Here is a 24,085-nt window from a genome sequence, read left to right on the forward strand (position 1 = left end):
AGCATTTTGCTCTCTGGGACAGAGACAGTTTTCATTTATTTTTGGATAACACTTATTTCATTACAGTCCGCTCTGGAATGTAGTTAAACATAACCTGAGTTTAAAACAGAAAAAAAATAAAATTTGAGACTGTGGCTGATCAACCTAACCAACTTTTTATGGTTTCCATGGCTATTCAGAGTGCTGAGAGGAGTGTGTCTGAAATAAGATGGGTGTGCTCTTACTTTTCACAAATACTGTCAACTTGTGGGCTACAAGCGAGCTATTAGAAGCTATCATTAAAGTCTCTGGATAACGTGGAGCAACGTGCAAATGATCTGTATAATCTATTTACGTGTTTGTCGCTTTAAATAGCAGCCTGAGGGACTGGAGGACTCCCAGGACTGGAATAGCAGACATGTTGCTGGACATGGATGAGGTTTCACTGGCAAAGTTTTGCAGCACTTAAGAAAACGATGTTCCACTCTCACTTTTATAAATGCCAAAGCTGCATACGTTTCTCATTCTCCAGCATAGTTTTTAACATTATGGTGAGTACGGCCAGCATTTTAAGTTCATCCTGGACGCTTTGGATCTGACTGATAAGACTGAAAGGACATTTACTCTTAATCTTACATTTTTTTCATAGTTCTGAAGTGGGTGGATATAATTTTCTGATACGTTTTTGTTTTGAAATACTATTTTTCCATTGGCTTAATGAATCAGTACCTCACCATAGCTTCGTTATGCCTTGGATTTGTAGATGATGCAGTAAAAGTTAACTTCACTCAGCTGCCATTGTCTTCTGTTCTGAAAATACACTTGCATGATGTGCTTGTGCACGCTGTGTTTTTAATTTCCAGCTTTGGTGCCAACACGGGCCCATTCTGTTTATCCCACACAGCTTGAGCTCTGTGTGATTTTGGGAGGATTTCTGTTTTGCAGCAGCAGCAGTTTTAGCAGCTGCTCGCTCGGAGGCCCCTGTCTCGTCTGGCACGGGACGCGGCGATGAACCGAGAGCGCGGCAGAGCGAGCGCCGGGTCGTTCTGTCCCCGTTTCTGTTTGCTCTGCAAACTCAGCAGCCGCCGTGAAGTGAGGCAAGGTCTCCCTCGCTGCACCCTTTGTGCAGGGCTGCAGGCAGGAAGTCTAAGCTTGGGTGTTGCAGCTGATAATAGTGGCAAGGAAATAATAAGCTGGGAGACTTTTTAAAGACACTTCTTCATCAGGATGGTTTGGTGCTCTTTGATCAGCTAGTCGGGTAGCGAGGCTCTGTGGAGTCTCATCGGAGAGTCTCATCAGAGACTTTTGTCCCCAAAAACAGGAGTGCTGGGGGCTGAGGGTGCTCTGGGTCTGCAGCGGGACCTGGAGGAGAGGTGCCCTGCGCCTGGACGCCTGCTGATGTCTCAAACCTCCTCCTGTGGTCACCTCTGCTGGGCTCAGCCACATGAAGCTGCTGCGTGTTGCAAGAAGGGCCTGGCCAGAGACACTGCTGCCTTATGTACAGAAATAACGAATGCATTTATGTTGTTATATATGACTTTTCCTAAAGTAGAAGGAAGGGAAGGGAAGTCCAGCTGCTTTGAAAGTTAATGATACTGTCAACAGCAAGGGAATAATGAGCCCCAAGGTAAATCCTTCACAGGATTTGTTCAGTGTCTATTCCCCTGCTAAATAAGGAAATTATGTGTTTTTAGGAGTGCTGTTAGGAATCCTTCAAGTTTTTGAATTGGTGGGTCCTTGGATAGCTGCAGGAAGAAAAGAAATAAAAAACATATATCCAACTCTGTCTCTATTAGTGTTTGGATATAATAGACAATATCAGCTGGAGAGCGACTCTACGTGATTTTCCTTTGTAGCTGTGTTAATGCTTCTCATCTTGCACATGGAATCACCACTTTCATCTTTGCAAAAATGTGTCTAAATAACCGTAAATACGAATTTCTTCTCTGGCTTTCTTCATTATAAGATTGTGCCATTGTCTTTTGGGGTCTTTCAAGCTCAGATGTTTTTTGCTTTGTTTGCAGCAAGCAAAGTATTTCCAGGCTCTTTCTCTATTGCTCAAGATATTTAAACTGCCAGTGTGGTTTTTGTTTATTTGTTTTTGTAGCTGTTACCTCTTTATAAAGCCTTAAGCACAACTGTCCTGAAATGTTGCTTAAGCATCTTTCTTTCCTCCATTTTAATGTGCTCTAAGCCTTAAAAAGCATTTAAGTCCCATAGCCAAATAATGAGGGGTGTGGGGGTGGATATGTACATACATACCAGAAAAGCACCTTAAACAGGACAGTATGGTTCTGGTTAGTTGAAAGTGGATCTGTACGGCTTGTTGTGAAACAAAACCCATCTCCAGTTCATCCCAGGAACAAAATTCATTTTGTCTCTGTGTTAAAAGCAAACAGATTTGGAGGCTCTGCTCTTCTCGTGCAGATTTGTTTCTTCACCATGTAAGGGGAAGTGTACATTGCAGGCAGTAGAGCCTGATCATTGCAGTGCCTGTTCTGTTGGATGGAACATAATAGGGCCATGACCTGTGCAGGATGGCAGAGCGTAGGGCTAAGAAATCAGCAGCAGTTCCTCCTCGCCCTCATCCTTAGTGTGTGGGAGAGCTAGAAACTGGTGTGTTTGGACCTAGTGACTTCGGATAAACAGGACAGTCTGCTTCCACTTAAACGCCGATATGCTGGAAAGAGATGACTTAAGAAACTCTGGAGCTTTACAGGAAGTCGCCCAGTTTCCCTGTGTGAGTTTTGCAACAGAAACCCAGCAGTGATGATAGAGTGATTTGTGTTTGTGTCTTCCTCTCCAGTTGGCCTGCTGCTGTGGCACTGCTGCGTGTTCCCTGTGCTGCCGATGCTGCCCCAAGATAAAGCAGTCAACCAGCACCCGCTTCATGTACGCGCTTTACTTCATCCTGGTGACCATCATCTGCTGTGTCATGATGTCGACGACGGTAGCTAACGAGATGAAAGCACGTGTAAGTAAGAGATCCTCCCCTGCTCCTGAAGGGATGTGGGGCTCCTTCTCTGTCTCTTCATATACAAGGGTGCTTGCTCAAGAAGGGGCAGTCGATTCCCTCCACCCACGTACTTCCAGGCCCAGACAGGAGGATAGTGCATGTTCAGACTCCCTCTTCCTGTCGGTTGCTCAGCCTTCAAGTCTATTTCACAACAGGAAGAGTCAAGGATCACGGGAGTAGCATCCTTCCTCTTCTTTTGTTGTGCAGAAACCCATTCCAGCAAACCCACCCCAGGTATTCTGCGTGGGTAGTTTCAAGACATCTTGTAGCAGCATAAATTCTGCTACTAACTAGGTTAGTACCAGAAAAAGCAATTAGAAAACAGCTCTTCAATGGCTCCATTTATAACATTAATTCTGTGTACTTGGTGTTATGTGACAGACTAGTACAGTGCAGTGGGTTCTGTACAAGGGGTTTTCTTCAGCGTGCTTTGAGTCATCATGTTCACATGGCTTATAACCACAGCAGACATTGTTCAGCTCTAATTGTCTTCTTAATTAAAAAGCTTCAAGAGCATGAAAGGAGCTGTGGCAAAAACTAGATTATAAGACTCTGAAAGGAACTTGGTTTTTAATATGTAACTTTCCTGAGCTCAATTTCTGCCTGCTTGAGGTCAGACACTAGACTTGTTGTTCCATGTCTTTGGTTTCATTTCTTCAGCCACCCAAGTTGCTCTCAGTAGCACAAATAGGCTCTCTCACCCTCTACAAACTACAAGAAAATAAGTCTGCTTTAAAGTAGAGGGAACAATGGCTGGATTACTTAATTTTTTAAAATTAAGTAATGTGGGACTGAAACTTTTTCACACCAAACTTGGCATCAGGCCTGCCTTGAGGCTGTCATTGTGGTTGCCCTGGAGGATGAGAAGGCCTTGATTGATGTGGGCATCTAGTTGTTTTGTGTTTTCTCTCCCAAGAGGGGAGTGCCAGTGGGTGCGCAGTTAAGGCTAATTCCTTGTTGCTGGTTGAGTTGATGCCCTGCTTAACTTTCAGTTACCTGTGAAACACATTCCTCTGCAGCATCCTGGGGCCAGAAGCTGGTGGTAACACCCGGTGCCCGCAAGGCAGACAAAAACGAGAGGCTTATGCAGGGACTATCTTGACGGTTTCTGTGCTCTGTGCCAGTGACCTTTCCTACATTCTTTGCTAATTTTCTTTTATTTAATATGACACTGCTCAGACTATCACAGTGCTGCTGTCTTATCCCTGATCACCAGAAGTTGCTTACAGCCCTGTAAGAGTGCTCAGTACAGACAAGATGCTCATCCCTGAGCTGTGACTTAAAAACTCTTCAAAATGTATGTGCTGAAGTTTCTTGCCAGGAATTACTTTGACTTACTAGATGCTTAGATTGGCAATAAAGTGAATAATCCAGGGAACTACAGTATGTGGAAGACAAACTATATGCTCGTATCCAAATTTCATAAAGTCATTTTCCATCAGTAGTGTGGTTTTAATGCAGCTTGTATCCCTAACACACAAAAAACCCAAACCTCTCCTTATCCAACAGAAAAGTGATTCAAGCAGCCTTCAGTAACGTGCTTTTCAGCCTTGCCAAATTTCTTTTTCAGTTTGTAGCCTTTAAAGCTCAGTGTAGGAAGAAATGGCACAAAGAGTAGCTGTTAGTGTGAAGTGGAAAGATAATTGCCTTCTTAATTTTGCGCATTTGGTGACTTTGAATAGGAAATGGACCATCTGAAAGTAGTCTTTCTTTCTCTGCTCTCTAATTTAATAATTACTTTCTGGGCTGTTAAAAGTTCAAAGACTCCTGAAGCTAATTCAACCCAGTTGTAGCAGAGTGCACCTTCAAAATATCTATCCAGACTAACTGGTCTCAGCTTCCCAATGACAAACTGTATTTTGAAAGTGCTGGTCACTTAGTGATTCCTTTGCTTTTGGCTGGACTGTGGAGCACTCCGAGATCCTGATGCCCGACTGTAAGCAAATACTTTGCATGATGCTTCAAGGACCTCATGCCCTCTTTCTTGAAAGGGGACAGAATTTTAATTCATTTTATTTATTTATTTATTTTAATTTGTATATTAAAGTAACAATTAATATTTCAGTGTAGTGCTTTGTGGAGCCATCAGCTTGGCAGGGAACAACATGTCTGGTTTACTAGATTAGAAATCAAATAATCACACTGATGTTAAGTGAAAGGAATCTCACCCTTGTCAGTGAAGGGATTTTTTTTCAGTTGTTTTGTTGATTGGTGCTAAGTTCCCAAGTCTGAAGTAGTTCTAAAAGTATTTATTGTAACACTGTAGCCTTTAGACCTTTGAAGTTATTTTGAGAGGAAGTAGCAGCAAAGTATATCTCTGATGGACACCTTAAAGAAAGACTTAGTATGTGTTTGTTCAGCAGTATTCATTTGCCCCACTTAGTAGGTCTATTAAAATAAATTTAAGACAGGTTTTCCATTTCTGAGGTGTCAGACTCTGCAGGTGCCAGCCCAGAGTCGGGGACCTACTTACTCTATGCCCTGCAGCATGTCTGGAAAAACAAGTCAGTGTCCCAGGTTCCACCTCCTCCCCAGAGCTGGCAGGCAGACAAAGCCATGTGTCAGTGGGAGGGTACAGTACCTGTAGAGTATCTGGTTATGGTTTCAAAACCTTGCTTCCTAATCTAATTGGCAGTATTTTGATGATCTATTTTTGTGGTGAGCCTTAAGAATTGAAAAAAGAAAAGATTATTTATTTTTGGTGAGCTTTTTTTTTTTTTTTCCTATTCTTTTCACACTTCATCTTCGGATCTGCTCCCAAGCTCATGAGACACCAAGAGAACCTGGAGAGTTAAATTCAGAAAAAATGTGCAGGGAAACCAAGGCATTTCTGTTTGATCTTCTGTGGAAGAAGCAAGAAGCAGTGGGGAGGGAGTGGAGAGGGAGTGAAGCAGATAGGGAGGGAGTGGTTGGCTCTTACTAAGAAAGCAGTTTGAGTTGTAGCATGTAGAACTGATTTCAGAGGAGCAGGGTCGTGTATTGAGGCAAAAGATAGGATACAACATCAATCAAGACGTGAAAGCTTTAGTGAAGGGGACAGCAAGGCAGAAAAGGTGAACATACAGTTACACAAGACAGTTTTGAGACCTGACTTTGTTCCAAAAGGAAGTAGATCAGGATCCAGCTTGAGGAAGGGCTTTCTCTGGTGGTAAGGCCCTGGCACAGGCTGCCCAGAGCATCTGTGGATGCCCCATCCCTGGAGGTGCTCAAGGCCAGGCTGGATGGGGCTTTGTGCAGCCTGGTCTGGTGGGAAGTGTCCCTGCCCATGGAAGGGGGGTTGGAACTTGGTGGGCTTTAAGGTCACTTCCAACCCAAACCATTCTATGCCCTGATCCAGGTATGTGCTTTTCCATTTATTCTGTTGATAATCAGCTACAGCTTTACCCACAAACATTTTGTTGAAGCATAACCTTGCTTCATAGGCTTTGAAAGGATAATTGACACAAGAGGAGGGAGAGAATTGTGCTAGTCAGTCAAAATACTACTTTGATTTTTTTTTTAATGTTTGTCTTAATGTCAAAGCTGTTTCAAAACTTGTGGTTTCATCCTGAAAATATCCATGCCTTATTTAAACAAGGAAAGGAAAATCGGAAAAGAGGATTTCAGGAAAGCAAATACAGTGAAAGATCATTCAGTTGTGTGAAAGCATTTCAGTCTTGGGTGGTTAAATGTTCTGGTAGAGCATGCTTTCAGACTTGTTTCCCCAGCCAGGTTGATATCTCTGTCCTTAAATCCATTACAGTATGTTAAAATACAAATTTGCTGCCAAAACTTTTTTTTTTTTTTTTTTTTTTTTTAAGAAACTGTCCATTACTTATTTCTGGTAAGAATTTAGCTATGGATGCAAGCTGATGCTTGCTTTGATCAGATTGTTTTTTATTTCTTCAGTCCATATCTCACATGTTCAAGACAAGTGGCTTTACCAGCGTTCTTCCCCACTATCTCTCTTCTCGCATGATTACTTTTTTACGCTTTCTCAATTTCTGTAACAAATTTCACCTGCCATATTCCCCCTCTCTTGGATGAGGACATCCGTGTGGAAAGCAGTCCCTTTCTGGTTTCTCTGGCTCTCCAGGCCTGTTTCTACACAATTCTTCCTTCTTGCTGCCCTGTGATGCCATTTTCTGCCTTTCTGCATTCACGGCACCAGGCACAGACAGACCAAGCTTGGAGGTGTCCCAGATGCAGCTGGCTGGAGCTTGGACACAGCACAGCTGCATCAGCTCGCTGCAGCATTGCAGTAATTTAGGAAGACAGACACTCACAATGAAGACATAGCAAGTTCAGGGCAATCTGACCCTGTTCTTGTGGATATTGCCGTTTTCTGTTTCACTGCACTCAAAAAAAAAAATACCGACTTGATAACATCATTGTGCACGCAGCTACAGAGGCATTCACGTTATCTGAGTGGATCCTGAGTTACTGCAGTTGGAATGCTTTGTCCCCTGCTTAGGGGCCAGGGGAATTTACTTATGTTGCTTTTAAAGAGAGAAAGGTAAATACTTGACTCCATCAGGATCAGCTAAGTAATTAATCTGTGACTTCAACAACTGGCAAAACTACCCAGCAATTAGAAAGTGTACTAAATGACATTGGATAGGCAACCTTCTGGCAGCTGAACATATTTCAGAGAGAGATTTTCAAGAAAAAAATGTCTTTTTTAAACTTTTCAGTGATCAAGAACTCGCATAAAGCTTGATAAATTGTTTACAGCAGTAGATTATCCTCTCATGAAAACATGCCCTTTTCATTACATCCACCCTTTTGTCCTCAGTGTTGTGCTCGTGTTTATTATCTGCTGGGGTCCCAAGTCTTTGTTTTTATTCTTGATTTGTTACTTTGGGATCAGTGGTCTCTGAAAAAAGATGCTCAATCTCGCAGGCCATCATTTATCACTGTGTAGCGTTGTGCATGCTACACAACGGCTGAGCCCTTTGTTGTTTGTGCAGGCACAAAGTAAGCTGTTGTTCTTGTGAATCCATGCATTTTCTGTCAGCCTGTTCTGTAAAGAAATTACTACTAAATAGAGAAAAGAACATAAAGGGTCAAGAATCCCCTCTAGACCTCAGTAGAAACCTATGCAGTTAAAGAAGATCCTCATTTACACTTACAAAGAGATCTCTTTTTAACTAGCTAGTTGATTAATTATGTTCCTTGCTTTTTTTGTTGTTTTACTCTTTAAAACCAGTAATCAAAATGATGTTTGGTGCTTGGTGCAGATCTAACAGAAACTAACCGTTTAATCAGCATTACCATCTCCACCAAAAGCTCTGATTTTCTCAGAAATATTGTTAGTTCAATACCACGCATCGTTAATGGGAATTACAAGTAAAGAGTTAACTGACAGCCCAGCTGCTTTCCCTGGCATTGCTGTGGCACTGATAGGTCTCTTGGTTATTTCACCCAACCCATTTGCTCGTTTTGAGTGCTGGCACATTTGGCCAGTCTGACATTTCATTGCCTTTCAGGACTTAAGAAAGGCATTGCTGATGCTCCAGCCGGTTTCTCAGGAGCCCTCCAAAATTTTTGGATGCGAGTTAAGTCACAGTTGCTCAATTGCTGTGCAACTTCTTAAGCATTGGCTATTCATCTCTGAGTTACTTCTAAAAGAGCATCTTGGGGTGGCGCAGCTTGAATCCATTTCTATGTGTTGATCCCATGTTTCCTGCATCTTTGATGGCTCTCCACCCAGCTGGGAACGCTGCCTGATTGCTGTCTGTTGAGCCCTGTTCGTTGTTCCCTTGTCCTGTTTCTGTTTACTTACTAGCCTGCTGAAGGAAGTAGACATGAGTATCTTCTCTTCTTTATTGGATATGTTCAAGGATGGTGTTGCCCACAATCTTTGTATATTTTTCCTAAGCAAAATCAGGCCTGGCTGAACACTTTCTCACACCCGATTTCCCATTTCATCTGCCTGATTTATTTATTTGTACAATGTTTTGCCCTGGCATGCGCTGTCCTCTGTCTCTCCCAGTTACCCACGCAGGTAGCTGCGATCAGCTCCAGAGGTTTTGATGTGTTGCTCAACTGGTCTCACCAGCCTCGGCTGAGCACTTTGAGCATACAGAGGCCCTTCTTCCTTTGAAGCAGCTGGTGGTTTTTTAATTAAATGCCTCTATTTCTGCTCAACACCCTGGCTGTGGGAAGGGGAGGCTGGTCTGTACAAAGGCTCTGCACAGGAGTGGGACCTGTGCACAGAGTCCTGCTTTCTGAGCGCTCATGTCACACCCACCTTGGTGAAACCGAGGCCAAAATGTGTGGCTGTTTGCCTTCCCCTCACAGCAAGGGCAAAGCCTCAAAGGCAAATATTTAACGAGTCAGGAGAAAAGTGGAATTTTCCTGCCTCTGTTACTTTAACATAAAATCAGGACAACTGGCACAACTCCCTTTCAGAAGCTGTAATGGAGGGGAGGGGACTCACTGCTCCCATATTGCTTGGGCGTGCTTCAGTCTACATTTTCATTGAGGGCAGCACAAGCCAGAGCTTCCTGCCATGTGTCCCCATGCATGGCCCCTTTGGCTGATGAAACAGCCAGTAAGGCTTTATGTAAGCCGGATTACTGAAACAAAGTCTGTTGTTAAAAAGCACAGGAAGAAGGGAGAGGGTCCCTGCAGTAAGGGGCAGGGATGGTTTAATCCAATAAAACTGAAGGAAGGCAAGGTGGACTTGTATCTGAGAGCCATCTGGGAGTAGTTTACAGACGAGGCTCTGGAAGGATCCAGTCCCTTGGGTTTTGCATTGTTCTGTGTCCCTTAAATCACTAAATCCAGGCTGAGGGAAATCAACAGTGAAAGATGTCAGTGTTAAGTGAAGCCACTAAAAAATCAGTGGTGCTCTGACTTATGCATACATAGTTATGTAAAGCCCTGTGTCCTGCCTAACAGTTTGTCATGTGTTTTGTTTTTCAGATTCCCTTCTATGAGCAGATGTGCAAGGGAATTCAAGCAGGTGAAATGTGCGAGAAGTTGGTGGGATACTCTGCAGTGTACAAAGTCTGCTTTGGAATGGCCTGCTTCTTCTTTTTCTTCTGCTTGTTCACCATCAAAATTAACAACAGCAAAAGCTGCCGAGCTTATATTCATAATGGGTGGGTATTTGATTGTTTAATTACCTCTTCTGTTTATCGGTTTGTGCCGCTTACTTTCCAGTTGCATGTAGTACCAGGCAGGAAAAAAAAAGTTTGATGTCACTGCTGCTGTCAAATGTAATGCAGTCAAGTGCAAACAAACTTAAACAGCAATCAGTCAACAAAAGTTGTTTTTTTTCTCTTGCTGGGCTTTAAATAGAGATTTTTCATGGTACTTGTTTTGAAGACCTCTAAGTCCCATTATAATCAGATGATATCCTTTGTTTTCTCTTGGCCAGATTCTGGTTTATTAAGCTTCTACTTCTGGCAGCGATGTGCTCAGGAGCATTCTTCATTCCTGATCAGGACACTTTCCTCAATGGTATGTGCTTCTCATTTTGTTATGCTGCTACATTCTGTACTACCTTGAGGGTGGTTTTAAATCCTAAAGGTCTGATCAATGTGGGTATGGCTGTACTTCTTCATGTAAAGCCAGTATAGTCCAGGTACAGAAGGGATATTTGGAGCTGTTTGTGAGCACGCACAAAGATTAACCACTCATTGTTTGTGCTGACCACAAGCAGGCCAAGAGGGTAGGTAAAATAACTGCAGTGCTGTCTTGCAAATTCTTTAAGAAGCAGAGACCGCAGTGATGTGGCAGAAATTGTTCTACTGAGAGCACAGAGACGCATGTTAGCGTGGCTTTTGCAGGTAGCTCTGCTGTAGCACAGCAGCTGGGGACCATGCTATGTGGTGAAGTGGTACCATGCTGATGGTAGGAAGCAGGAAACCCTCAGTACCATGAAAGAATGTGGGCTGTCACTATCTTTCAGGCTGGTGATGTAAACCTAGTAATGTAAAACTAGACTTCCCATGGCCTGTTGCAAGTGCCAAGCCCAGAGTGCTATGCTCAATGCGTTTCCAGTTTTAGAAGACGCTCTGGTGCTGCTCAAGCGTACTGGTGCTGGGCAAGTGTTTAAATGCAATCTCTATGTGTTACTTCTCAGAGGCCTCTTGGGTGGCAGCAGAAGTCCTGGTTATGATACCAAGATGAGTTTGTGCTCTTTTGTTTGCTAAGCCCTTAAGCTTTTTGGTTTGGGCAGGTGAAAAGGGGTAGATTCAGTCATGCAAAATAGCAGTTGTCTGTCAGCCACCTGCTTCCACTGAAGCTCTCTGGGTGTGCATGTTTTCAACTCCAATCTTCTGTGGATGTTCAGAGGGGTAAGAGGAGGGAGTAACACAAGGGAAGAGAATGCAGTGTACAGATGTACTACGAACATGCTGCTTTGGGAAAGTGCGGTAAAAAACACTTGAAGTAAAACACTGAGGTTTACTTCACCTTCATGCTCTTACGGGCTGCTTGTGTTTGGTACTGGTTCAGTCTGATACCCTAGATGTGAAGGGGTCCTTATCCCTGTTTCTCTTCTCCTCAAAGACACGTGATGGCTGTCTGTGCTTGCCCTTACTGGCTGATGAGTGCTTAGTTTAGAAAGATGCAGTGGTACAGTGTGTTACGCTCATGAGCAAGCAAGACTCCCTGTCATCTTTGTGAGTGACTCTTTCCATGGCAAAAAGTCATCAAGAATTCAAGTGTTTGGGGAAGAAGTGAAACAAGATTATTTTTTTTGTGCTCGTTAGACGACTGTTTCTCAGTTGCAGTCTAACCTAGTGTGGAGATTCAGCATAGGAAGCTTTCATCCCTAAATTAGATCTCAATTTTTCTCTGTAAAGCAGTATTCTATACATCCTGCTAAACTGTCTTCTATGAAGCCCTTAAATTTGAGCTTTATAGAGGGTCTGAGCATTGTGTGGTTTTGTTTTCTCTTGGTTTTCCCCTCCTATCAAGAAACCTGCACTGTATTTTATGCTTAAGAACATTCTTAGACCATTCTGTCAGTTTGCTTGTTTGTTTGTTTTTTTATAAAAATGTAAAATTTTCTTCCCAGGCTTCCTATACTTAGCATTTTTTTAATCATGGAGGAGGGACATTATATGCTAGGCTTGTGGGGGCTGAAGCACTAAGTCCACTCTGGCCATGCTAACCTTATCTATGATGGATGTATAAAATATGCCACAGTGTCCTGCCTGTGGCAATGGGAGATCATAACTGATAGTCTAGATCACAGAATCACAGAATTTCTAGGTTGGAAGAGACCTCAAGGTCATCGAGTCCAACCTCCAACCTAACGCTAACAGCCCTCCACTAAACCATATCCCTAAGCTCTACATCTAAACGTCTTTTGAAGACTTCCAGGGATGGTGACTCCACCACTTCCCTGGGCAGCCTGTTCCAATGTCTAACAACCCTTTCAGTGAAGAAGATATTTAATTACTCACTGCATTGGTGGTCTGCTTTTTCCTACACCACCTATTCAAAATACACAGGCACACCCTATTTTTAATGTATTTTTGCATGCTAGCTTCTTACATCCTTTTTTGGTCCTATTTTGTTTTGTTTGTTTGAAGAGCACCATGCTAATCAAATGGATTTTTTTCATTTAGCAAAACCAGACAAGTGGCATTTTTGCTTGCTTTCTGACAATGAACTTATTGTACAGTTGAAAAAAAACCTCTCTGCTTCATCTGCTAATGGTAGTGTATCTGGGCTGTTCTGTTAGTCTGTTCCTTTTAGACAAGCTAAGTTTTTGTTTGTTTGTTTGTTTGTTTTAAATCTGGAAGAAAAATACTCCATTAGCATATGGATGAATTTTGCTAATGTACTTTCTCAGTCTTCTTCACTGAAATCAGCTGCATACATGTACCTGGATTTATTTGTAGGCTGTACAACAACACAGGCTGATAAACATTTAGATAGGTATCGATATTTTCTCAGAGACTCTTGGTGTTGCACACAAGGGATTTGTTGTCCAAATTATTCCAGCAGTATAGAATAGAGCATATGTAGGTCAGTGGTTAAGTAGTCAAATAACCTGTTTTAAAACTAGTCAATGAATACCAAGTGTTCTGGTTTCTTTGGGAGTGGCTCAGGACAGCATTTGTAAACAGATGAGCCTCGCCTTTATTTTTCTGTGGTATTAGAATCAAGGAAAGTAATTGCCCTTTTTAGAACTGGGTTCCAATACCTTGCAATTTTAGGGTTTAGACTTCTAAATGCCTTCAGGCCTGCTCCACCCCAACCAGTCACAAATAAAGGCTTCAGTATTTTCTGTCTGAATATAGTAACTTTGTCTCCACAAAAATTTTCTAGGTTAGGGAGTCTCAAATGTCCTTACAGGTCTATTTTGAAGGTGTAGTGCATTGCAAGCTGAGTTCAACATCAATCTTGAGGTAGCTCAGCTGATGTTTTGGATGAAATCTCTAATCACCTGTTACATCTGTGGGCTTGAGATATTTGAGCTGTGTAATAGCTTCACTCGATAGACTTAATTCCATTTTCTCTCAAGGGAAAGGTGACTGCAGTTTTACCTATTTTGTGTCTCTCTGCCTTGCAGCCTGGCGCTATGTAGGAGCAACAGGAGGTTTCCTTTTCATTGCTATTCAGCTCATCCTGCTTGTTGAGTTTGCACACAAGTGGAACAAAAACTGGTATGTGTTGGGCAAGTAATTATTTGTGTAATATTCTGACGGACTCCTGAACAACACATTCCTTGGAACAAAGGAACACAGCATTTAAAAGTAGTGTGGATATAATTTCTGAAAGAAGATACTTTAAAGTTGATATTTAGATCTGTGCATCTTTTTTTTTATACACTGTCCTCCTTCCCAGGTGGAGGTGTTTCCTCCTTATTCTACTCTGAACCTCAGTTTAACCTTTCTTAACCTTAGTTGTTCTGCTTCTAGTAAGTAGTAGCATGTTGGGATGCGAACATCACTTATTTTAAGCTGTTCCAGTTTTGGATGAAAACACAGCTGCCAAGAAACAAAGTGGTGCAAGAGAATAAAACTGGATTTGCAAAATGTAACAATGAAACTGTCTGTATGCAGTGGTACAAACTGATACATCCTGTTTTTTGATGTCAGCTTAACGCACGTCAAATGACTTATTTATTTATTTGTGGTCACGAGAACTGCTATGTTCTCTCCAACTTCTTTGTTTTCATCTAAACATGCAAGATTCCATTATCAACCCACATATATCATGTTTTGGCATTGACTTAATTTGTTTGATATTATCGCCCCAGCCCTTAGCCTCTCATCATGCGTTGGAAGTATTGAAATTGTTCTCCCACATACACACAGGAACTCCTACCTCCATACAACTTGTCCTGTCTCTCATTTCTTCCCCTACAGCCTTTGCTGCCTTCTCTTGTTTCACTTAGCATGCTGTTAGGAAAGGTTTCAGCAAGCCTTTGGGCTTTTTTAGATACCCATTTTCATGTAGGCAGTGGTGAGATCTCCTTATATGACAAGTATGTGGATGAAAACTTTCCAGCAGCAGCAGCGTGTAACACCATCAGTCTCTACAATAGATGTTCTTTTCAAACAAGCCATGTTTTCACAGAAAAAAAACACTAATGCTAAGGAACATTGCTGTCAGTTTCATGGGAGAAACCTTGCAATTACCTGTGTTAGTGTAGTGATACACACATGCTTCAGGAACATAAGCCCTGTTTTTTGTGTTTTATATAAACTGTTCAACTATTAGAACTTTATTTTTTAGGAAAGGGAGATAAAGATAAGGTGCTTGTCTCTGTCTCCCCAGGACTGCAGGTGCAAACCACAAGCAGATGTGGAACGGTTTGCTCGCCCTGGTCACTCTCGTCTTGTACTCTGTTGCTGTGGCAGCCCTGGTCCTCATGGCTCTCTTCTACACACGCTCAGAGGGCTGCATGTACAACAAGGTCCTGATCGGTGTCAATGGTGGCCTGTGCCTCTTCGTGTCACTGGTAGCCATATCGCCCTGTGTCCAGAATCGTGAGTCTGCTGACCTTTTCCTCCTGGTTTTTGGGTACTTCTATGGTTGTGTGCCTTGAGGAATCAGCTATGTTCTGGGCAGAAAGACTCGTGATAGCTCAGAGCTAGTGCTGCTCTTGTCCCTGTCCCCTTATCTACAGTTTGAAGTGCTGTTGCTGATCAAGTTGGCTGCTAGGTGTGAGATGCTGTGGGTGTGCCATCAGCCACTTATACTTAACGAACACTCAAATGCTGATGTCTGGTGATGTGTTGAGGAGTTTACACAACTCCTGCAGCAATAACAGTTGAGACAATGGCTGTAAAACCCTTTAACCTCTGTTTTAGCATTGCTTTTTGGCTGCTTATGATTTACCATCTGTAAAGCTTGGGTCTGAAGCAGCTGACAGCAGTGTTTCATGCTTCTCTGGTATGTTTTATGTATGTTGTTAGTATCTTGCATACATTGGACCTGGAAATAGTAACTTGAGTGTCTCCAAAACAAATATTATGGGCAAATAAAACGATTATGGCAGCCTGTCAATAGCTTTTGGAAAGCTGGTTCTTTTGGCAAGAGCAGAGGGGTGATTCTTTTCTTATGTGGGAATCTTTAATGCCTTTCTAAAACAGTCAGTAGAACTAAAGGACAGGCTCCTTTCTCTTTACCTGCCAGAGGAAACATATCTGAACTGCCTCAAAGACTTATGAACTGCTTTAAGTAAAATGTAAAAGATACTCTTCTCTTCTGAAAGATACAAGTGTGCTTTTCTTTAAGGGATATGAATTTATTTTTCAGTCTGTTAAAATACCCACAAAAATAATCTCTTGTCCTCTTTCTTCAAAAGGCCAGCCCCATTCTGGTTTGCTGCAGTCAGGAGTTATCAGCTGCTATGTCATGTACCTCACTTTCTCAGCATTATCCAGCAAGCCACCAGAAACCAGTAAGTTACCTTCTGCTTTATGTAAATCCTTTGAGACATGCTATGTATTAAAAGCAAGGCAGCCTTTAGCAAACCTTAGCAGTGAGGAATTTAGGAGTGCTGGTTTTGGTCTGCTCTGGCCTGTGCAAAAGAAGTTGCAGATAATAAATTTTTGCAGTATTTGAAAGACTGTGCAATGGATGCTCTCCCTTGTACCTTGAACACTTTGGTCTAGGGGAGTTGCAACTCACTGTGTGTGGGTTGCATCTCTTGCACCAGCGTCATTCTAGTTTATTTACTACTGATAAGTTTCCCAGAGCCCTGCATTCTGTCCCTTTGTATGGCAAGTGTATGTGCTCGTACAATAGGACATGACTAAATACATAACGTGTTTGGTCACATGATGGGAGTAGAGTTGGGACAAATGGAAATGGCTCTTATATGCCTCTGGAAGAGGTTTGGTGACCAGCTCTATCCAGAAGGTTACTAGGTCCACCACCATTAGTAGGTACCTTGCACCCAGGTAGCTTTGTTCTGTTCTTGCTCTGCGGGCCATCAGAGTGGTTACTAAAATTGCTTGTTTTCTCCTACGATTGTTTCGCTAGGTAGCCTTAGCTCTAGGCTCCCTTAGTCTCCTGATGGAACAAAAACTTGAGTATTGCTCATCTTTCATTATGAAAGAAAGCTTTCTGGGAAAAGACCTGGAGTTATGCTGCGGTTGTTTGAGTTGACAGTGTTCTTCAGTAGAGTTCCCATACTCCACACATTCTAACAGTTCACACTGCAAACCAGAAGCAGGGAACTTCCCTAGTGTCTTAAGTCCCTTGTGGTGCAAAAACAGATCAAGACTTTACACGTTCAACTCAATTGGTGTCCTTTTCCCGCATAATCATTGTAATCATTATATTCACCTATTCGGACAGGGAACATGCTTCTCACTAACAGAAGATCTCTTATTTCAGATCAGTAATGAAAAAAGACCTCCATTATTATTGCTCAGCTTTTAGTGTTGAAAAGCTGAAGCAACAATAAGTAGAAGTACATGGGCAGGAAGGAGAAGTTTTATAGACACTTGCCCAGAAGAAACGGGAGAGAGGGGAAGAATGTCTCTCTCACATTTGTCTATGTGAACATAGACACATAAACAAATGTATTCCAGAGCTAAAAACAAAAAACAGACTGTTTTGGTGGAAGATTTACTTATGTAACATAAGCAGCACTTTCAAATGAACATAGAAACTCATTTAGATGACATCTGAATTACTCAAAAGATTTGACACAGTCTAAAAGAAAAGAAAGTGATGTATGATATTAAATCATTGGTTTTGTGTTATTTCATACTTGTGACAATCAAAGCTTTCAGTAGTTAAGTGAATGCTCTGATTCTTCTGGTATGTATTGCAACTGTGATTATTGCCTTTGGCAGAGTTTGCTTCAAGCATGTTGTCTCAGGCTCCCTGCATTGACTGTTCCTAATTGTCTTTGCTCCTGTCTTCATAATACTTACTTTTATAATGCCTTGTGTACTTTTTACTGTGGCACGTGCTGGAGCTGACACTTACTAAAGTGTCCCATACCTTGTCACTCAGACTTGCCACACGCTACCTAGTGTTGACTCGTACCTTAAGCAGGGACCTCCAAGTAAGCTGTCTCACAAACTAGGCCTGAAGAAAATGTAAGCTACAAATACTTATTTGCAACATTAAAAAGCACAGTTGCCAATGTCTTTAGAAGGGAAAGGCAAACAAAAGGAAATTGCCGTTGAACCTGTGCTTATCGCAGTGTGACTTTGATTTCTGATGCCAGACTTAGCTAAAAGGCCTGCCAAACAGCGGCCTGCCTAGCTGCTGTATCCTGTGATGGGACATAGTTGGGGGATTCTGCCTGTCTCCTGCCAAGGTGTTCCCTAAAGGCTTGTCTTCCCTTCTTTGCTCCTGGCATTACTTTGTCCCTGTCATCTGCTGATAACGCTGTTTATGCAGTCCTACATAGAACCAGGTCAGGGGACTGATTTCAAGTTTATTTTTAACCTGGGTGTAGCCTTTGCTGTATTTTGCCCTCTGGCCCTCCAAACAGTTACGCTGCCCCAATGGGGATACAGTGGAAGGAAAGAGGTGATGGGAACACAGCTTGCTTTGAGTGGTGTTGGCATGAAAATCTCTTGATTTGAGATAAGGGGCAGCTGGAATAAGCTCCTTTGGGGTGATGTTAGACTACTACTCTGCTTTGGATCAAAGCAGATGCCAAAAGGCCAGACACATCTTGGAACATCGACTAAATTGGTTTCATTTCAGGAACCTAGAAGTAGTATTTGCTTAAATGTTAAAGTAAAATCTTGCCTGCAACCAATGCATCTCTTTGTGTTTGGTCTTCTGTATATCTGAGAGCAGGACAGCTACATGCTACTTCTTTTTTCTGACTATTAATTTCATAGCTGTCCTTAAAACACATCTGCAGCCAAATAAATTTATAGTATCCAGTGCATACTATCTCAGTTTTATATGGCTTTGTAGTCTTGCATGAAGGGCTGGGAAACTTCCAGCTTTTTATTTCTTAGTTCACAAGACAGTCTCTTTCCTTGTTTGTCAGCTCTAGTCACAGAAGAAGCTCTAGTACCCTACTAAGTTGCAGTGTTTTCCCCAAAACATGTGATGTGGCAGGTCAGATTTATAGAATTTATTCTGTATGACTTTTCTAAAAGATAGATGGCAACAACTGAGATATATTTACCCAGTGTCTGAAGTAATAAAACTATTTCCCTGAATATCTTTACTCTGAACAGTCCTTTGAAATGCATTGAAATGAGTATTGGTAACTGTTATTTTCATTTCATTTTTGTTTTGTGAAGTCCTGGATGAAAACAATCAGAACATCACAATCTGTGTACCTGAATTTAGTCAAGGCCTGCATGGAGATGAAAACCTGGTTACGGGTCTGGGTACTACCATTCTCTTTGGCTGCATTTTATACTCTTGGTAAGTCTGGGGGTCTGCACTTAACCTTGCTGTAAATGCAGTGTCATCAAGCTAATGAAGGCTTATAGAAGTTCTCAAGCAGACAACATCATGGTGAGAAATAAAACTGAGCTGGAAGGTTCCTATTCTCCTTAATTTCAGAATGGTTGGATTCTCTAGCCAAAAATGTCCAACAAGATAATATAATTTCTGAAACAAATGTTTCATTTCATTAAAACCAACTAGAGCAATTCACAGCTAAAGGTGGAGAGAGAAAGCTTCCAGCTATCCATGAAGGCAAACAGTCTCAAGGAGCTTTGATTCTGCATCTAATCTTCTCTTTATGAGTTACTCCATGCAGTTAGGTCCATCTGAAAAAGGTATCTGAAGTTTCTGTAATGTCCTGGCAGAGGCTAAAGACTACTTGGGAGGGATTATGCCTTCCTTTGAACAACTGATGAGTGCAGGACTACTGTAAGGATTTACCATCAACGTCTTCCTCTAAAATCTGTCCATGGCTGTACACCATGTATTATCTCAGCTTGGACCAATGAACTAAGCCATACACTGGGTGGAAAACAATTGCTGATCATAAAAACATGATGTATTGCTGTTTTGACTGCATGGGTTGTCAGGAACAGTACTGCCTGTACTGCAGGTATTGGAGCACGTTCTGCTTCAAGTCCGCTTTGGAGCTGATGTGCTGAGACTGTAATAATTCTGAAGTGAATGTGAGAGGTTTTTTGAAGAGATAGCATGGTGTCTCTTCTGCCATCAAATATGGATATTTGTTCCATTTAGTTCCTATATCAAATATTGGAGTGGTTGCGTAGATCTAGTTCACAGCAGAACAGCATTTCCAATGTAACAGGAGGGTGTCTGGGGAATGTGGATGGCTTTCAGGTGGCCTGCTGGAGAAGTGCACCATGTGTCTGAGGAGATGAGGGCCATCAAGGGGAATGTTCTGACCTATTGCTTACTAAGGATGAGTGTGTACAGCAAAGCATATCACACATCTCTTTGTGGGTAATGGGAAATTTTCTTTACACATCCTGAGAGGGGAAGGCTGGATGGCTAAGAAATATTTCTAATCAGAAGAAACTAGGAAGGATTCCCCCCAGATGGTTACAGTCATGCAGGAAGGTGATTTTCTGCAACTGGAACACTGACAATAGCGGTTGGTAAACTACTTCTGAAAACTGACTCCAGCCAGTGACAGGTTTCTTCTCTGGCACAGCCTTTAGAGAAGCATTTTATGAATACTGCACAAAATTGATGGCTGTGAAGTTAATATAAAAGCATTGGTTATGCACAGCAGGGGAGATCTCATTTAAAATGCAAATTGGAGTGCTGAGCTGTTTGCTGGTGTCTGCTGGTGATGAATTCACTGCTTTCCAGAAGCGACCTACTTTTAAGGTTGTCCGAGTTGGTCGGTGGCTTTCTGTCAGGCTGGTTTATACTTATGCAGAAGAAACTTTTCACATGCTTAGTGCTTGATGCTTAAGCGTGGGAGTAGACTACTTATGTTTCCTGTGGGTGTGAAAAATCACCCTTCTAGGCTTATATTTATGCCAGTATTCTGACTCAATCTTCTTCTGCTCCTAGTTTGACCTCAACAACACGTGCAAGCTCTGAGGCATTGAGGGGAATATATGCAGCACCTGAAACCGAAGTGAGTTCTTGCTTCCTCCCACATTATTTCTGTACAGACTCCCTTGTGTGCTTTCCTCGCTGTTGTTTTCATGGCTAGTTAATCTGTAATTACGTAAAAACAAAAGGTTGTTAGCACACGTGCTACTTGCCTCTGGGTCTGGAATTGACAGAATATTTTTTCCACACTGGCCTTCCTGCAGCTCTTGCTGGTCCCTTGGCAGTGCCTTTATGCAAGAGCAGCAAATTATTTCAGTACAGTTTACACAGCATTGTATAAACTTCCTGTAAATCTTCTGCTCCTCATAAGCTTATGTCCTCACATTCAAAGAAAAAATCTGCAGGACACTAAGAAGCTGTCTAGATAAAGAAGTTCTTGAACACTTTAGATCCCGATTGCTTTTGGTTTTGCAACAACATAACAAGCATGTATGATCCCAAGATCATCTTATTTTTATTTTTGTACATAAGTATTTAATTTCTTTCTAGTTATATCTCAAATTTTAGTTATTTTTGGTCCATGTTTTCCTTCCTCAGCACAGTTCTTCATTCTACCTGCCTGTTAATTTGGCATACTTGTCCAAGCAATACCCCAAATACTGGAATACTGGGGAAGAAAGTGCTTTTTTTTTTTTTTTTTTTTTTGGTATGTAACAATTACTCCATACTTAGGCTTAGTAGTGTCACAACATTGAGTGTGTGCTTGTGTGTGGAGGATGGATCTGCATTCCTAGCTCACTTTTTGCTGCTGTTACTTGCACCTGCAGTTTGATTAAGGACTGAAAAATTGAAGCTAAAAGTTTAAGTGTTTGTGAGAATACAAAAAAGCAGAAACATATAATGAGGAACTTGCTGTTTGTAGCAGCTGGACAGGAGGAAGGAAAACGCATTTAGTCTTGGGACCATATCAGGGGCTGCGGCAGCTTCTCCTTACTTCTAGCAAAAGCACACAAGCCATGGCTTCATAGCATCACCCTATGGCTTCATGGCTGATGTGTGCCCTGCTGCAGGAGGGGCACAAGCTGCTGGATGTGGCCGGTTTGCTGGGAAGGTCTAGCTCTTCTCCTGCCACACTTGCCAGTGGGGTTATTTCTGCACCATTTGGTTTTAAAGAGCAGTACAAGAGCCACTGAATGTTAATGTAAAGAAATGACTAGCAAAGAGCAACTAATTGCATTCTGATTGTTTTCTCCGTAATAAAGAGCCTTTGTCTTCCCAAACATGAATATAAACATAACTTAGCAGTTACTGGTGGTATACAGAAACTCTTTCAGTGTCCATGCTGAAGACAGCTAAGCGTGATGAAGGGCTAGTTGTATGTGTGCCAGCATTGCTGTTAGCATCAGCATGTGTGCAAGGACTTAATTTCTGACAAATGCAACTAATTAAAATGTTTGAGGGAACCCAGGACTTGCTTCAGAGTCTTAATACAGCCAAAGGAAAACTCAGGCTAAGTGTGTTAGGTGAGGCTTAGTGTAACAGTGGAAAGAGCATGTTAACCCACTGAGATGCGGAATAAAAGCTTTCCTTAAACTCTCAATATAGTCTCTTTAAAAAAAAAAAAAAAAAAGTGAGCTTTTTGGCTTTTCATGAATTTATGAACCCAGTGAATACATGTAATCAGTCATAGGTACACAGGGTAAAAACTAGTTTGTTTCTGTTGGAAACTGTAAAAACTTAGTATGTGATTTTTGGAGTTCATTGTCTTTACCAGATCACCAAAAAAAAATAAATCCTGGAGTTCAATTTCATCAGAATAAATGATGTTGATGACACAGTACAGAACGTACTGACTTGTACAGTGGTCTGGTGCAGAAATGCACCTAGTTATATATTTATTGCACTGTCTGCACCGTTATTCCATTTACATTACCACTCAACACAAGGAGTGTCTGACCCTTCAGCAATTTCAGCTTTCCCTTTTCTATCAGTTAGAAACCAATAATGTTAATTTAAGTGAAACGGTAAAAACCACTCTCTGCTTGTACTCATTCTGGCTCCATTTCAGCAAAACCGTGCAAAGATAAGTACATTTCAGAGTTAGGTGTTTATTATTCTGATTCCCAACCCGTGCAGTAGGGTTTTACAAGTTCCTTGTATCTTCATTTCAGTGGAGTATTTATTTAAAGAGCACTTAGATGCAAGTCTAAAGAGGTTAGTCCCCTGTGAATTACTAATGTGTAACCACTTTATTATAGTTTTTCTGCCATTTTATCATAAATTGTTTGAACTGTAACACTACCAGTACTTGACCTTGAATTATATAAAACGAGTAGAGTAATTATTAAACAACAATTAATTTACTCCAACTCTTACTGAGTAGGTTTTTCCAAAGCTTAGAAACTGCTGTTATGAACAATTTGGCAAATCCTAATCTGAGGTTTGTGCTGGTTGGAAACACAAACCAGACTTTTCTAAATTAGTGCCTGTAACTTAGACGTAACAAGGCCTTCTCCACCAACTGTTCTGCTTCTTTGCTCTTGCACAGACTCTTACCCTTCCTGTTGTTTATTCCACAGGTAGCTCGTTGCTGCTTTTGCTGTGTGCCTGATGGAGATGGTAATTACATTTGCACTACATGGTTTATCTAGCTAATGGCTTCCAGACCAAACCAAAGAGAGTTAAGGACACAGCCACAGACAAAGCTTCTTGTATCGCCTTGTTCTGTAGTGTGTCAAACTGAAGCAGCTGCAGTACTCAACGTTAGACTAGGGAAGAAAGTAAGAGACATAACAATACTGTTTTAAAACAAGAGGCAAGTTAATAATTACTTAAAGGGTGTCTTGTTAATGCAACATACAAGGAGTAATCTCTGTTCGTTGTATGCTCATGGGTGTGACCAACTGTGGGATTTTTGGCTCAACAGTGCTGCAGGGACTCCAGTTCAGGAGGGAGTGTCCTGTTTGCAGATCTGGTACAATCAAGGATATCAACCTGTACTTGCCTGGAGAATATCCTACAGGTAGAGCAATATAAATGGCTCAAATGCTCAAAAAGCAGCCAGTAGACCAGGAACATGATGCAGTGCAGCGTTTCAGTGGCATTAGTGTTTGTTTCACTAAAGGGTTAGGTTCAAGCCCCGAGGGCAAGAAAATGTTTGAGTATTGCTCTGTATTATGCTTTGCTGAATCACACTGTAGACGTGTTGCTCTGTTGTTCATGATGCCAGCTGATGTTTTCAGTTCTCATTAAATTTACAAAAGTTTTCTTGTTTCCTGTCTCTTTCAGCTGATGCTGAAGAGCACACTGAAAAAAGAGGAGGCCAGACTGTGATTTACGATGAGAAGAAGGGCACAGTGTACAGCTACGCTTACTTCCACTTTGTTTTCTTCCTGGCTTCACTCTATGTAATGATGACAGTAACCCACTGGTTCCAGTAAGTGCATTTCTTTTAAAGCTGAAAAACTAATGTCTCTCCCATTGAGAGGAGATATCTGAATGGGAATGCCTGCCATTCGTGTGTCTCCTCTCCTAAGTAAAAACCTGGGAGAGAGGATGTAAGTGTCTCCTGGGGTACTTTTGAGCAAGGTCTTGCTCAAAAGAGTAGCTCTCCTTTACTTCATGGCTGGGATAACCTAGTTGAAGTCTGTGACCCACCTAGAAGAAACAGGGGATGCTACAATTTGAGATAAGAATGGTGAATTTATT

At 41.8% G+C, this 24,085-nt stretch overlaps 1 protein-coding gene across 1 annotated transcript in view; it reads left to right on the top strand.

Moving 5' to 3' along the window:
* The window catches only part of SERINC5 (serine incorporator 5), a 39,436-nt gene that overhangs the window by 8,829 nt on the left and 6,522 nt on the right, over positions 1-24,085 (top strand). The window contains exons 2-11 of the mRNA XM_084305506.1: positions 2,786-2,953; positions 9,905-10,083; positions 10,362-10,444; positions 13,515-13,608; positions 14,726-14,937; positions 15,759-15,854; positions 18,682-18,808; positions 20,393-20,459; positions 22,957-22,996; positions 23,666-23,813. Of these exons, the coding sequence (XP_084161632.1) occupies positions 2,786-2,953; positions 9,905-10,083; positions 10,362-10,444; positions 13,515-13,608; positions 14,726-14,937; positions 15,759-15,854; positions 18,682-18,808; positions 20,393-20,459; positions 22,957-22,996; positions 23,666-23,813 (1,214 nt within the window). The remainder of the gene's footprint in view (positions 1-2,785; positions 2,954-9,904; positions 10,084-10,361; positions 10,445-13,514; positions 13,609-14,725; positions 14,938-15,758; positions 15,855-18,681; positions 18,809-20,392; positions 20,460-22,956; positions 22,997-23,665; positions 23,814-24,085) is intronic.

Source organism: Netta rufina, assembly GCF_964035555.1.
Source record: "Netta rufina genome assembly, chromosome: Z".
In the NCBI taxonomy this organism is placed as follows: domain Eukaryota; kingdom Metazoa; phylum Chordata; class Aves; order Anseriformes; family Anatidae; genus Netta; species Netta rufina.